The sequence below is a fragment of the Anabrus simplex genome, chromosome 1 (assembly GCF_040414725.1).
Source record: "Anabrus simplex isolate iqAnaSimp1 chromosome 1, ASM4041472v1, whole genome shotgun sequence".
NCBI lineage: Eukaryota > Metazoa > Arthropoda > Insecta > Orthoptera > Tettigoniidae > Anabrus > Anabrus simplex.
Genome location: NC_090265.1, coordinates 1,722,226,275 through 1,722,242,544, shown reverse-complemented (window position 1 = coordinate 1,722,242,544; position 16,270 = coordinate 1,722,226,275). Strand labels below are relative to the sequence as shown.

The 16,270-nt window shown below is 41.6% G+C and overlaps 1 protein-coding gene across 1 annotated transcript in view; it reads right to left on the bottom strand.

Moving 5' to 3' along the window:
• LOC137497059 (myrosinase 1-like) overlaps nucleotides 1-16,270 on the bottom strand; it is a 66,545-nt gene that overhangs the window by 38,446 nt on the left and 11,829 nt on the right. Inside the window, exon 4 of the mRNA XM_068225675.1 lies at nucleotides 7,516-7,699. Within this exon, the coding sequence (XP_068081776.1) occupies nucleotides 7,516-7,699 (184 nt within the window). The remainder of the gene's footprint in view (nucleotides 1-7,515; nucleotides 7,700-16,270) is intronic.

The following is a 16,270-nucleotide window of genomic DNA, read 5'->3' as shown; positions in this document are numbered from 1 at the left end:
GGCTGTACCTTAATTAATGTCACGACCGCTTCCTTCCCACTCCTAGGCCTTTCCTATCCCATCGTCGCCAGAAGACCTATCTGTCTCGGTACGACATAAAACAAATAGCAACAAAGTAAAACTTGGCTATTTCTTCAGTATTATTATGAAATTACTTATCTTGTTAGAGTCAAAGGACAGAGAGCGTTGACCTTAGTATGTTACTGCAAAAATATTAACAAAGAGAAAAGAATTATCAGGTTTTTTTCCCGGGATGAGTGATTATTGACGATGACAGCACTACAAGAGGAATAGTTAGTATTTCCAGTAGCGGCTGAGTGAGGCTGTTGTGTGACAGTAGTTTTTTTTTTGCTAGGGGCTTTACGTCGCACCGACACAGATAGGTCTTATGGCGACGATGGGATAGGAAAGGCCTAGGAGTTGGAAGGAAGCGGCCGTGGCCTTAATTAAGGTACAGCCTGTTACCTTGCCTGGTGTGAAAATGGGAAACCACGGAAAACCATTTTCAGGGCTGCCGATAGCGGGATTCGAACCTACTATCTCCCGGATGCAAGCTCACAGCCGCGCGCCTCTACGCACACGGCCAACTCGACCGGTGTGACAGTAGTGTTCAGACAGCACGACAAGAGTGTACCGGGGTACACCCGCCCCATGCATTTAAATTAAGCGCCTTTGACAAGGCCACCTAGAATTTGGTCGTCAAACTGTTTGATACAAGAAGTTTGGACATTTCTTGACAGATGTCACCACTATCAATTTATATTGCGCCGTCTGGGGTGAGGATGAACTATTAATTTTCAAAGTAGACTAATTTTGGGCGTCAGGGTTTCCTAACCTGAATTGTTTATTGGTTGTTTTTGGTATTCTAAAGATATCAACACTTCTATCATCAACACTTTTATCTCTTCCCGCCAACTTAATATGTTAGCCAATAAGTACAGGACCGTTTGGACTGCAGTTTATTAAAACCAAACTTCACCAGCACTCAGTTTCTTTCGGGTCACGGAAAATTTAAATTTTATTTACATAAATTCAAAATTGGTAGTAATAACAGTTGTGTTTGTGGAGATGAAGAAACTGCAACTCATCTTATTTTTGATTGCCCATTCTTCAGCAAAGCTAGATATATTTTGGAACAACACTTAAACTGTTGTACAGTAATGTTAGTCAAACCTATTTTTAGGATATTTCACAACATCTGTTGTTTGAAAGAATTTTTTAAGTTTTTGCAGTTTATTTTAGAAAAAAAAAATTAAGGATAGTTTTACTTTTCTCCCAGTGTAATTAATTGTGTGTGTAATCACTCACTTCAAAAATTTTGAATTATATGTTTTTAATATTTAAGGTAACTAGTTATAGCCTACAGCCCTAATATGCTAGACAAAGTAGGGCTTTATTCATGGATAATAAATAAATAAATAAATAAATAAATAAATAAATAAATAAATAAATAAATAAATGTATATATTTGTACATTTATTATAAGTAACCAACCATCAATTTTTGACATTTATTAAATTAACCAGTAAGAATGGCGATCGTGTCAGGGCCTAGGCCCAGAGAAATCTGGAACCTTCCTCTCCGGTATAAAAGCTGTAACATTTCGGACCATGTTGTCTTTGTGATCACTCCAGTTTAGGGTGTGCTCGTAACGGAGGCAGAGAGAAAGGGCTCCCTTGTCCATCTTCGGGAGGTCCACCAGCTAGAGATAATGGCAGATTCTACTTAACAATGTAATAGTCTGTAATAGCTCGAGAGGAAAGTTAAAAATTTCTTTCGCAAGGTAACTTTTATTTCTTAATGTAAATTCTCACTCAAGTGTAAAGAACTTCCTCTAAACAGGGAATGTTCCCCTTCGACTTGATGTCGAGGTGACTACGATTTTGTAACCCTTTGTAACCTCCGTAGTATAGGCTTAGCCTCTGTAACGTAAGTCCATAAGCCCAAGTTGATTTTTACGTATTTCATGTGCATTTCAAGGAGTGCAAGTGTTCGGCCAGTAACTTTAACCTTTTGTTTTTACCAAAGGCCTCATAGAATGGGTTGAACCCATGACCTTTGTGCCCTAAGAACATTATGCATAGTGTAACAATTAAACTAAAAGTTGGATTCTTGATAGCATGGACTTGGCACGTGACGAGGGGGTGATTACCTTCGGTCCCACGCTCTGGGGTACGTGACGTCAACCACACGTGTCGACGGCGGAAGAATCTCAAGTCATTTTTATGAACTATTTCAAAGCGCGTGTACACGGCGTGACCACGCCAAGTCAAAAAAAAATATAGTGCCTATCAAAGGAGGTCGATCATCTCACAAATCGAACCCGTAAAATTTTTAAATGTCCATGAACACTATCGTCAGAAATGTAGCAAGCATGTAGTCACTTTCAAAACTCTTGAAATTACAGTTTAGGTAAATCAGAAAATTTAGAGAAATTTTCTTGGCGGCAAAGGGAGAGATCCGAAGAGAGGGGGTAACTGCTATAAATATGAAGGGACGCCATGACGAAGCTTCCTTCTCCGGCATTTGTGATACAAGGCGGACGAAAAATTGTTGAGCTGCTCTGCTAAATCAAACCAACGAAAGTAGACTGAGTTCAACTGCAGATTTTAGCCATTGCGGCTAAGTCTTGACTCCATGGGGAGATAGTTTTCTTGAGAGAAATAAGTGTATCAGATAGGACGGTCAAAGTACTGAAATATTCTAATGTGATTAAGTAATTCGTGTGCGGGAATAATTATAATCCATCGTGTGCGCTCCGCAAACAAGTGAAGGGTATTTCTTTTTTTTATGCTTTATTCCAGGAAACCTGAAGAAATATAATGAGATGTACAGCCATGAATGTAAAGATGGCTAAATAAAATGCCAGGGTCACAGGTGAGCTCTAAGATGAATACTGGCGTGACGACATGAGGTAGGTGACTTCCCATCTTACTACCTCTTATATCTCGTCTCGTGATTTCTAAAAGTGTATTTGAATGGGGATATACGACGCAGTGGTCGCCCTACTAAGTTTTGTAAGTGTGAGAGTACGACTAAAAGAGTCATTTGTTTTATTTTCCACTTGGATAAAATTTTGAAGTCTTGCGAGTGCCATATAATGTTGTAAAAAGTTATTGAATAGGGTTCCGAAGTGATATCACGTCCAATGTAGATCGTCATCCGTGTGAGTGTACTGCCTGTATTTTGTGATGTCAATGTAAGATGTTCATTCGACGTAAAATTCTTCTGTCTGCAATTTGACGTTAATAATAATAATCCATGGTTACTCATTTTCAATCGAGAGGAAGCGCGCTGTCGGGTGAGAGCCAAGGGAGATGAATTTGGTCACGGAGAGAAACGTTTTTCTATGCCCATTTTAAACTGTGTCTGACTGACAAATAAAAGATCTAGTAGAATGTTTCAGTCATTTCTCGTAAAAATCAAGTTATTAAATACGATATAATTTATGCGAAGTTATTCATGATTAATGCATTGTGCGATATTAGACGTCGGTATTTTAGTGAGGATTTTATTCCAGTTCTTTGTCGATGATAATTGTGGAGCTGGGAAACAGAGGTTAGTTTTGTGAATCAGGTTGGACCTGTCATTGAAGCCGGGACACTGAAGCCCGAGGAGTGTTTCTATGAGTTGAGATGAGATGTGCGAATCAGGTTAGAGTCCTGTCATTGAAGCTGGGACATGATAGCCCGAGGAATATTTTATAATGTTGGGAATGGAAAGAAATTCATAGAAATCTATAGCGGTATCAATTGGCGACGCGTATAATTAGTGTGGGCATCTTGAAGCATAATCTGTGCATTTTGTTGGTTAGAATATCGTATTTGTTTAATTATGTCGGCAGAGTTTAAAGGGAACATTTGAGAAGTCAGTCAACTGTGAATAAACCAGGTGGTTCCTGTAACTGCCAAGCGAGCGAGGGGGGTGAGACACCTCAGCTATCTAACGGGACAGGCTTGGTATTGAGACTGTATTCTCGGCCAGGGAAACGTTAAAATGCTGGATTTAGTTGAAATTTCATAGCCGGTAATGATCTAAGTATTGTGAAGTACTGTAATTGGGGACGTAATGAACATTTGAAATCACGAACTTTGAGTATAAGGAACAGAGTAACCCAATTTCAGGGTTGTCCAAAATATAGAGCGATGGTCGTGATGATCGGTTTGTCTGTGAGGGGTGTGCAAAATTCATATGGTAATGACGAGATATGACATCGTAATTATATGGCGAGTTGTTTGGTTTGTACGTAGATTATTAGGATATCCAAGTGTTAATAACGGTTAGGACTAGATTAGAATTTTAAAGTGTGATATCACGATACGAGATATATAGCTGGATATGAATGATGTAACAAATTCTTTTCCAGCCAGATAAACATCGCAATATTGAACTCACATCACAGCTGCGTAGAAATTTGTGAAGAAACCAGAGTCCGCGGAGATAAAATTTACTGATCTTTAACATTTCATTAAATCATTTAAATTTATTTAATTATTAAATTCAGTGAAACCGCATTTTGAAATAACTTTAATCAAGCGAATAACTTGGAGATGCATTCTGGAAATTTTAGTTTGTTGTCTGGGGAATATTAAAAATAAAGTAAAGATTAAAGGGACATATCCGAAGGAAATGGATTTTACTGCCACAAAGTTTGTGAGCATTGCTATTGTTGTAATTATTGAACTTTGATTGATTGAGCAGTGAATGTGCTGGGGATAGTAAAGTGGAAACTTTGGTCATCAACCGATGTAACTTAATTGTGTTTAGCCTTCAGCCTAGAAACTTGGATGGTCAGGGGGTCATCAACCTCAGTGACTTAGATTAGGGCCATATGCCATTGTAGCATCATTTCCTTGCGGTCATCATCCACAATGACTTTAAAGTAACTTAGAAGATTAGATGTCGGTCCATGACATAGACGCAGGTCACATCGATTCAATTAAGGGTCCATGCCGTAGAACCACTGTGTGGCACAGACCGATTGGACGGCCTTAATTATACTCAGAGTCCAGAGTTCGTGTTACGAGGGCTGGACCATAACGAATCACTATGATGGTACATGTGATCTCACATGGAAGCCGAATTTAAGGATTTCCAGACTTTCCTTTCTTAAATGATTAATAATTGAGACAATGGTTTCTAGTAAGAATGCCCATCAGGCAATTACATTAAAGTCTCACACCAGTGTTCTGACCATTATGTAAAAATGATTGTGGTGTCCAGTGGATACAGTTGACTTCTATGATACCAGTGACAGATTGCTTCAGATTTTCCTGAATAAATAGGAATCTTTTAAACAGACCTTTCATTCCAGTAGATAGATTAGAATTAATGAACCCTACCTTTACCTCAGCAAGTGACGAAGAACCCGAAACGACCCAAGAGACAGATCTCATGAGCTTTGCTGATAGGTAAGGAAGGTAGGTATCCCTCAATATGGACCTAAAGGGTTCAGGGTACCTGTTGCAGAATGAGTGTCCGTAGAGTTAAAATGTTACACAGCACAAGAAACGAGAATTAAAAAGAAACATGAGTTAATAGGAAGAATTCAAAATCTAGAATTACGGTACTTTTTAAGAAATTAGAGCCCCATGACATAATGAATCAGACCGCAATATGCAATGGAATAATAATAATAATAATAATAATAATAATAATAATAATAATAATAATAATAATAATAGACATGATATTGTACAGGCTTTTGGGCTTGTGCCGTGCCAAGAAATTAAGGTGAAATTCTTAACGTTTAGCAGAAAACTGTGCTCTGCGTCCTCAGAAAAATTCTCGACTGTTCACGAGAAAGGCTTCTTAACAATAATAATAATAATAATAATAATAATAATAATAATAATAATAATAATAATAATAATAATAATAAATAATAATAATAATCGTATGGCCTCAGCTACCGTGTGCAAGCATTTTAATTTGACGCTATCTGGCTGCTTGCTCGTCAATTTCGACGTTCCGTTCTACTCTAGGCCCACTAGATGGCAGAGTAAACCGTCTGTGGCTGAAATGTACTGAATATTGTCGGGAAAATATCAATGTGTCACCAGAGATCTTTTACATGCCGACATTTTACGGCATGGAGTGTCTAACCGACCATTTTCCACCCTCCAAAAATCCGACTACTTCTACACGGTTTGAACTCACTCTGTTGCGGTCGGGAGGTCGACACTCTACAACTGATTCACAGAAGGAGTTAGTGCCGTGGTGTACACAGTACAGAACCCGAGCCGGTGAGAAATGTGGAGTACGATGACATAATAAAAGTTTTTTTTATAATTTTTTTTCACAACTTGCTTTACGTCGCTCCGGTACAGATAGGTCTTACGGTGACGATGTGAAAGGAAAGGGCTAGCAGTGGGACCGAAGCGGCCGTGGCCTTAATTAAGGGACAGCCCTAACCTGGTGTGAAAATGGGAAATCACAGAAAACTAGGGATGCCTACAGTGGGATTCGAACCATAATAAGGAAGTCTGCAGCTGGGCACTCTCGGCGCAAGGCCCTGTTGATGTGGCCTGCTGAATGAAATTCTCCTTTCCTTCTTAACCCATTTACCCTCCAGGGTTGGTTTTTCCTTGTGACTCAGCGAGGATCTCGCCTCGAACGCCTCAAGGGCAGTGTCCTGGAGCGCGAGACTGTTGTTGAAGGGTTAGGGAATAAGTCGTGGCCAATATATTACTCCTCATATTTTCACGGTGCTACCTTACAACGGTGATATGTCCTGGAAAGCGTGATACTCAGTGTAAAGTTGGGACGGTGAACGTAACCCCAGGCGGCAGCTCCTGATCCCAAAACGTGGCCCGCACTTATGATAAAGAGGGTTGGCAGTCGGTTTCGTACCTCTGGAAAAAGGGGGTGCAAAGCCAAGTGAGGGCAGTCAAGAGGGGAGGTACAATTGGGGAGGGGGACCAGTACCTCGCCCAGGCGACCTCACCTGCTATACTGAACACGGGCCTTGAGAGGGGGGATGGTGGGACGATTGGAAGGGATAGACAAGGAAGAGGGAAGAAAGCGACCGTTGCCTTAAGTTAGGTACCATCCCAGCATTTGCCTGAAGGAGAAGTGGGGTAAACACGGAAAACCACAGCGAGATGCAAGAGGAGGGAATCGAGCCCCCTCTGCTCACCTGATCTTCCGAGGCTGAGTAGATCCAGTTCCAACCCTCGTACCACTTTTCATATTTTATGGCAGAGCCGGGAATCGAACCCAGGACCTCCGGGGATGGCAGTAATCACACTAACCACTACACCACAGAGACGGACCTGTATTAAACTGATTTTAAAATATATTTAATAAATTCCATTTTAATAGTTTTTGTTTTTGTATCCTTCATTTTGAAATAGTTTTAATTCATGCCCATGCGTGTTTGTACTGCAGTTAGTCGGAAAGAATAACGACTACCGCAGGCGACAGAATGTCAAAATACGGCCCTGAGCTTGCAGCAACTTTTACATAACTAATACTACTTGGATTACTGTAAAATATTGACCTAATGAATATTACCTTGTTGTGTAGCACGGTATTGCTCGTCGTACAGATGATAGGCCCGAGCATGTGCTATCAGTAGGTGGTGAGTTGTCAGGTAATCCCCAACACCTGGTTTGAAGATTGAAGGTGCCATTCCCCTCTCCGACGTATAACCAGTCATGAAGGTTGCTGGTTCATTGAACGTGACCCACAATTTCACCTGCACAAAATTGTTATCATTACAGTATAAAATAATATTCAGTCAAAAATCACAAAACTTCAAATACAAGGGTCCGGAAATAAGTCGCGGCTAATATATTACTCCTCATATTTGCACGGTGCTATCTTACAACGGTGATGTGTCCTGGAAAGCGTGATACTCACAAGGGAACATCGGCAATGGGTTAGTCGCCGATCGCGATGAAACTTGGAAAACACATGGAGGTACACGTAAAAATGATGTCGGCATAAATTTTGGGTGCCAACATTCATTAGGGCGTTAACTACGGGGCCTAAAATTTGTGACGTTTCAAATTCCGCGCGATCAGCGATGAATACCTGCTGACCAATGCTAAGCTGGCACACTGCGTATCTGGAGACATGCCTCTGCACCTCCTCACCTTCACGCTCCAATTGGTTGCCACCGCACGTTTCCCTTCTCCCCGCGCTTGCCGGCTGCGGTGGTGAACCAATTGGAGCGTGGAGGGGAGGAGGTGCATAGGCGTGTCTCCAGGTACGCAGTGTGCCAGCTTAGCATTGGGCAGCAGGTATTCACCGCTGATCGCGCGGAATTTGAAATGTCGCAAGTTTTAAGCCCCGTAGTTAACGCTCTAATGAATGTTGGCACCCAAAATTGATGCCGACATCATTTTTACGTGTACCTCAATGTGTTTTCCAAGTTTCATCGCGATCGGCGACTTACCCATTGCCGATGTGTCCTTGTCAGTGTAAAGTTGGGACGGTGAACGTAACCCCAGGCGGCAGCTCCTGATCCCAAAATGTGGCCCGCACTTATGATAAAGAGTGTTGGCAGTCGATTTGGTACCTCTGGAAAAAAGGGGTGCAAAGGCAAATGAGGGCTTTCAAGAGCATGGTTGTCATATTTTACGTCGATTATTTAAACATGCTAGCATTTAATTTATTCTTAAGAGGTGCATTGGCAACAGAGCTGTGAGGATTTCTGTTGGGGAATGAGCACTTCCATTTCAAAGCCTACTACCTCCGTAAATCAACTCTTGTTGCGCAAGCGAGGGGCCAGGAGATCAAATATATGCTGTTTTCTTTGCTGCCGTTTGAGGATCGGTTGCCCGTCCAAACTATACATGGACATTGGACACATAGACACATAAAATGGGAAAAGTCCTCTCAGTTTTAATTACTGCTTTGATGGGGTGAAAGTTCCTTATGGGGATCATTGTCTGGGTGTTAATATAAGAAAAGATCTTCATTGGGATAACGACATAAATGGGATTGTAAATAAAGGGTACAGACCTCTACAAATGGTCATGAGGGTATTTAAGAGTTGTAGTAAGGATGTAAAGGACAGGGCATGCTAGTCGCTGGTAAGACCCCAAATAGAGTATGGTTCTGGTAAATAGGATCCCTGAAATATGGAAAGAAAAGCAGCTCGATTTGTTCTGGGTGATTTCGGAAGAAAGAGAAGCGTTACGAGAATGTTGCAAAGTTTGGTCTGGGAAGACTTGGGAGAAAGGAGACGAGCTGCTCGACTAAGTGGTATCTTCTGAGCTGTCAGTAGAGAGATGGCGCAGAATGACATTAGTAGACGAATAAGTTTGAGTGGTGTTTTGAAATGTAGGAACGATCACGATATGAAGATAAAGTTGGAGTTAAAGGGGACAAGTTGGGGCAAACTTTCGTTTATAGGAAGGGAAATTAGGGATTGTAATAAGTTACCAAGGGATATGTTCACAACATTTCCAAATTCTTTTCAGTCACTTAAGAAAAGTCTAAGAAAACAACAGATAAGAATCTACCACCTGGGCGACGGTAATAAAAGCAGACCAATGTTGATTGATTGATTGATTGATTGATTGATTGATTGATTGATTGATTGATTGATTGATTGATTGATTGATTGATTGATTGATTGATTGATTGATTGATTGATTGATTGATTGATTGATTGATTGATTGTCACAGTACAAGATTGCACTAGTTGGACGGGTACCACGCGCAGGACAATTGGACTGCAGTAGTGTGTAGAATGGATGTGACGAATGAATGCTGGGCCAGGGCGCATGAACCAGAGCTTAAACTCCAGTCTGCAGGATGGCGACGTGCAGGATCACCACGAAGACAGAAGTTCTGGCAAAACCCTTCCTCGGTGAAGCTGATGGTCATTTTGGCTTACGACATGTGAGGTATGATTGAGCGTCACTTCGTTCCACGTGGCACAACGATGGCAGCAACGTACTACTGAACCTTCCTGCAGATACAGTTACGTCGTGCCGTTCGAGACAAACGCTCGAATCTTGTCAACAGCAGAGGCAACTTCAGCGTTGCGAGTGGAAAGTACTGTAACACCCATGATACTCATCGGACCTATCTTAGTGCGATTTTGACCTTATCCCCAGAATGAAAGAACTATTGCCTGGGAGACGGTTTGGGACACGAGAGAATATTTCCAATGCTGTTCAATATAAGGTTGCAAAATTTACGCATGGTGAGGCGACTGGTATCCTTCTTCTTTCGAATCGCTGGCTACGTTTTGTGGGCACTCTAGGGGACTATTTTGAGGTTTTAGCGTAACGGTAGCCCAAATATCTGAGAATAAACATTATGTAACACAAGGTTTCCTCGCTTACACCTGGTAAACCTACTCCGTATTAATCATACATTACACAGCACCTTACGCTCCCCACTCCCGTCTGCACATTTCAATCAAATTTGTCTGTAAGATTCCGCACTCATGCGAAAAGAAATGGTTGCATTGACTGAGGCATTTTTCACTGTTTTAGTTATCAAGAGGCACTTTGTACCGCAGCAGTGGAACTGGAATTTATTATTAAAGATATAGTGATGTGTGTAAATTTTGTCTGCGTCACGGTGTTAATCATCGTAAGTTCAAAGGGTTTTCAAAAGATCTCGAAGCGGCTTACGGTGATATATCCTACCACAGCACTGTTCGCACCCTGAGTCGGGGAAATTCATGGCGTGTTTTTTTTAATTCGCTAAGAAATTCGCTCTTTTCGTAGAAATAAAAGGACAGGCAGAACAATGGGTCATCAAACATGGGTAGCAGACTTGGCGTTTCTTGCACCTAAACCACCTGAATACGTCATTGCAAGAAAAAGATCTATTAATCGTAGATATGTACGATAAACTGAGAGGGTTCACAGAAAAGCTCCGTTGACTTGAGAAGCAGATTCGAAATAGAGATTTAATATTTTTCACTCGTCTTTCCTCTTTAAAAATCCCTCCTGAGACCTCTTTGGACAATTATATAAAGAAGATCATGGCACTTCTCCAGTCCATTTGAAATGAGGTTCCAAGAGCTCGATGTTTTTGAAAAAGAAGTGTGATTATTCAACACTCCTTTCTCAGATACCCCTCATGACTATCCGCCGTGAACACAGTCAGAAATAATTAAAAAACTAAACCCCACGGCACAACAGCCCCGGAGGAAACTGGGCTACCAATTGACCGCTGTTCAGCCCGAATGCCTGCAGATTATGAAGTGTCGTGTGGTAAGGACGACGAATCCTATCCGCCGTTATTCTGGGCTTTCTAGACCGGGTGGAAATAATAGACTTACAGAATGTTACCCTGCCAGAAGACAGATATTACAACACACTGGATCTATCACGATGGTATCGTTCACTGCATCAAGAAACCTTTCCCAGGCTGCACAAGAACGCACCACAGCTCATGTGTATGTTTGGGTCCACATACTGTTGCGAGCATCATTTCTCGGACATGAACCGAATACAATGCAAAGACAAATCAATGCTCGGAGAACCAACATTGAAGAATGCTCTGCGCATATTGTCAGCAAATGCATCGACTCCCGATATATCAGCACTTGTGTCCGCAGTGAACCGTGTTCCTTCTGATATTCAATAAACATATTGTATTCTGTATCTTCAATTCATCTTATGAATATTTCCTACATTCCCACCTTCACGATGACGCATCCTCATTCAACAATATTCTCCGCAACAGGTATCCACCGCGCCGTGACGACAGTTTACCTCAGAGCCGAGCTGTATTGCATGTTGCAGAGTTACGAAAGGCGGCGAGTATGGCGCTACTCACTGGCGAGCAGGTCGGCTGGAACAGCCTGATCTGGAGGACTATTTGGAGGGTTTACCGTAAAGGTTACCGCTCTCTCTGAGAATAATCGTTCGAGAGTTTCGAGGCGTATGTTTCTGTTACCCTAAAAAAAATTGAACACAGCCCTCTCCGTACAGGCCATAAAGGCCCTTGGAGGAGTGAAAGGCAAAGGCTGTCACTTTTCTAACACTTGGCCCTAAGTGTGATAGAGTAGTTAGCCATACGCCCGGCCGCCTTTGCTCTCAAGAATTAACTTGTTACTTCAGAAGTGGAAATGCCGTTTCTTACATTATTCGATTTCTTGAGAACGATTAAATATATTCTGTGAAAGAAGTCAGCTCTCGGACCAAACTATCTTTACCTCGGTCTGTTTTCAGACCAACTTTGCTCTACGGGAGTGACAGTTGGGTGGACTCACGATATCTTATACATACGTTAGAAGTAACACAAATTAAAGAGCGAGAATGATCGCTGATACAACCAGGTGGGAACAATGACAGGAGGGTATTCAGAACCGACTTCGGTTATGGGGGTCACGTGAGGAAAATGGAGAAAAATATGTTACCTAAGAGAATAATGGACTCAGTCATGGAGGGTAAGACAGGTAGAGGGAGACCAACACGACGATGTTTAGACTCAGTTTGTAATTATCTATATATATATAAAAGCAAGTCGGTCTGGAGTGATTTATATATACAGACTGTTAGGTGTATAGGTGCAGATATTTCTTGTAGCAATCGAGAATGATGTGCAGAACCAATATATATATATCAACTTTTTAATAATCGTCGGAAGTTATTTTCATGAGCAGAGGGATATAATGTTTTTTAGAGTAGTTAATACGCCTCTTTGATGTGAAAATATAGTTTTGCTCTGTTTATGTATACAGGCAGCCTGTCCAAGATAACAGCTGAAGGCTGGTACTACTGGTTCATGATATGTTACCTAACATTCTTCCCAAACCAGTTTGGTTTATTTACGAGCAGCCTGTCCACGATAAATTGTTAGCATTTTGTTTCCGTTTCAATATCTTCACGAACCCTCCGTGGCTCAGGCGGCAACGCGTCGGCCTCTCTCCGCTGGATACCGCGGTTCAAATTTCGGTCACTCCATGTGAGATTTGTGCTGGACAAAGCGGAGGCGGTACAGCTTCCTCCGGGTACTCCGGTTTTCCCTGTCATCTTTCATTCCAGCAACACTCTTCATTAACATTTTATTTCATCTGTCAGTCTAGTGCTGGGAATGCCCAAGGACAATTTCGGATCGCCAGGTGCAGGTCATTGCCCCAGAGGAGTGCGACAGGCTTCGGCAGTCGGCACATTTTCTATCCTCGCAGCTACAAGGGGCTTCAATCATTCCATTTCTGGCCCGGTCGAATGAATGGAAACAGGCTGTGGATTTCCATGTTCAAGACCTTCAGACGCCCTTAGTCATCTATCTCAGTTAATAGAGATGTATCGAATAGCCGGTGTTAATGTGGGTTCTGTTGCTGTTAGGTCCTTTAGGGGATTGGGATATTTGTGGTTATCAGTCCCATGCTATAGAGAGTGTGGAAATGGCCTGATCATCTGTGTCGATACGGGGTTTGTAAGATTATGTGGTATTATAATTATTCGAGAGTAGAGTTAGGATAGGTACTCCAGGACACGAAGTATGCTACTATCCCGTTTTGTATTGCATAAATGGAGAATAAACAAGGCAAAATCATGCTATCGTATACGTAAACAACGTTCGTTGCGTGAAGGAAATAATACATGGGATAAGATATCCAAATAGGTAGTATTGAAAGTGAATTATTAAAGCACATTGAACGTTTTGTTTCAAACGGATAATGTACATGTTATTAAACTACATAAATTAACGTACCTACAGTTCATCCTTCTTAACGAAAATAACATGTTCAATCAATACTGATCTGCATTTAGGGCAGTCGCCCAGGTGGCAGATTCCCCATCTGTTGCTTTCCTAGCCTTTTCCGAAATGATTTCAAAGAAATTGGAAATTTATTGAACATCTCCCTTGGTGAGTTATTCCAATCCCTAACTCCCTTTCCTATAAATGAATATTTGCCCCAGTTCGTCCTCTTGAATTCCAACTTTATCTTCATATTGTGATCTTTCCTACTTTTATAAACGCCATTCAAACCTATTCGTCTACTAATGTCATTCCACGCCATCTCTCCGCTGACAGCTCGGAACATACCACTTAGTCGAGCAGCTCTTCTTCTTTCAATTCTTCCCAACCCAAACATTGCAACATTTTTGTAACGCTACTCTTTTGTCGGAAATCACCCAGAACAAATCGAGCTGCTTTTCTTTGGATTTTTTTCAGTTCTTGAATCAGGTAATCCTGGTGAGGGTCCCATACACTGGAACCATACTCTAGTTGGGGTCTTACCAGAGACTTATATGCACTCTCCTTTACATCCTTACTACAACCCCTAAACACCCTCATAACCATGTGCAGAGATCGGTACCCTTTATTTACAATCCCATTTATGTGATTACCCCAGTGAAGATCTTTCCTTATATTAACACCTAGATACTTACAATGATCCCCAAAAGGAACTTTCACCCCATCAACGCAGTAATTAAAACTGAGAGGACTTTTCCTATTTGTGAAACTCACAACCTGACTTTTAGCCCCGTTTATCAACATACCATTGCCTGCTGTCCATCTCACAACATTTTCGAGGTCACGTTGCAGTTGCTCACAATCTTGTAACTTATTTATCACTCTATAGAGAATAACATCATCCGCAAAAAGCCTTACCTCCAATTCCACTCCTTTACTCATATCATTTATATATATAAGAAAACATAAAGGTCCGATAACACTGCCCTGAGGAACTCCCCTCTCAACTATTACAGGGTCAGACAAAGCTTCACCTACTCTAACTCTCTGAGATCTATTTTCTAGAAATTTAGCAACCCATTCAGTCACTCTTTTGTCTAGTCCAATTGCACTCATTTTTGCCAGTAGTCTCCCATGATCCACCCTATCAAATGCTTTAGACATGTCAATCGCGATACAGTCCATTTGACCTCCAGAATCCAAGATATCTGATATATCTTGCTGGAATCCTACAAGTTGAGCTTCAGTGGAATAACCTTTCCTAAAACCGAATTGCCTTCTATCGAACCAGTTATTAATTTCACAAACATGTCTAATATAATCAGAAAGAATGCCTTCCCAAAGCTTACATACAATGCATGTCAAACTTACTGGCCTGTAATTTTCAGCTTTATGTCTATCACCCTTTCCTTTATACACAGGGGCTACTATAGCAACTCTCCATTCATCTGGTATAGCTCCTTCGACCAAACAATAATCAAATAAGTACTTCAGATATGGTACTACATTCCAACCCATTGTCTTTAGTATATCCCCATGATTAATGGTAGAATAAAAATCATTAACTTATTGCTGCGTTTGCAGTTCTTATTAACCGCATCAAAATTCAAGTTTACGGGCTGAGTGGCTCAGACTGTCAAAGCATTGGCATCCTGGCCCTTACTTGGCAGGCTTAATCCTAGCTCAGTCTGGTGGCATCATAACCTTCTCAAATACGTCAGATTCCTATCAGTAGACTTAAAGAATATATGTGGGAAAGATTCCGGCACCTCGGAGTCTCCGAGAACCGTAACAAGTAGTGGGACGTAAGCAAATAACGTTATTATTATTATTATTATTATTATTAAAATAAAAGCTATCCATCACACTCAAACTTTGTAGCTTTTAATTTGTCACAATACACGAAAAAGAAAATAGTGAACTGTCAAAAACTCCGAATTATTATCCGAATTGTTAATCATAACTCTACCGGGCGAGTTGGCCGTGCGGTTAGAAGCGCGCAGCTCTGAGCTCGCATCCGGGAGATAGTGGGTTCGAACCCCACTGTCGGCAGCCCTGAAGGTGGTTTTCCGTGGTTTCCCATTTTCGCAGCAGGCAAATGCTGGGGCTGTACGTTAATTAAGGCCACGGCTGCTTCCTTTCAATTCCTAGGCCTTTCCTGTCCCATCGTCGCCATCAGACCTATTTGTCTCGGTGCAACGTAAAATAAATAGCAAAAAATATCATAACACTGAACACGACTCCGAAATTACTGGAACATGTACTTCAAAATCACCGTTCTGTTCTTTCATAGAAGGTGCTGGAAATGTCGTCCGTTAACTCGACGACCGACTTCCATGTGGTGACAGCATAAATCCCTCACCCACCTCCATGTCAGCTCTCACAGTTATGATGGCATCCCCAATACGTCGTCTTGTAGTAAATTCATCGGCATTTCCACTTGGTACACCAAGTCTTTGAGGTGCGTCCAGAAATAAAAATCTAGTGGACTGAACTCGGATGGCAGCTGACGGGACTATACCGACAAACCCACCGATTGGGGAAACGGCGTTCTAGTGATCGACAAGCATACATACTGAGGTGCATGAGCCACAGCCGCTTACGTATCTGTAGTGGCACGTCATCCAGAGGCTCTGGCAGAGAA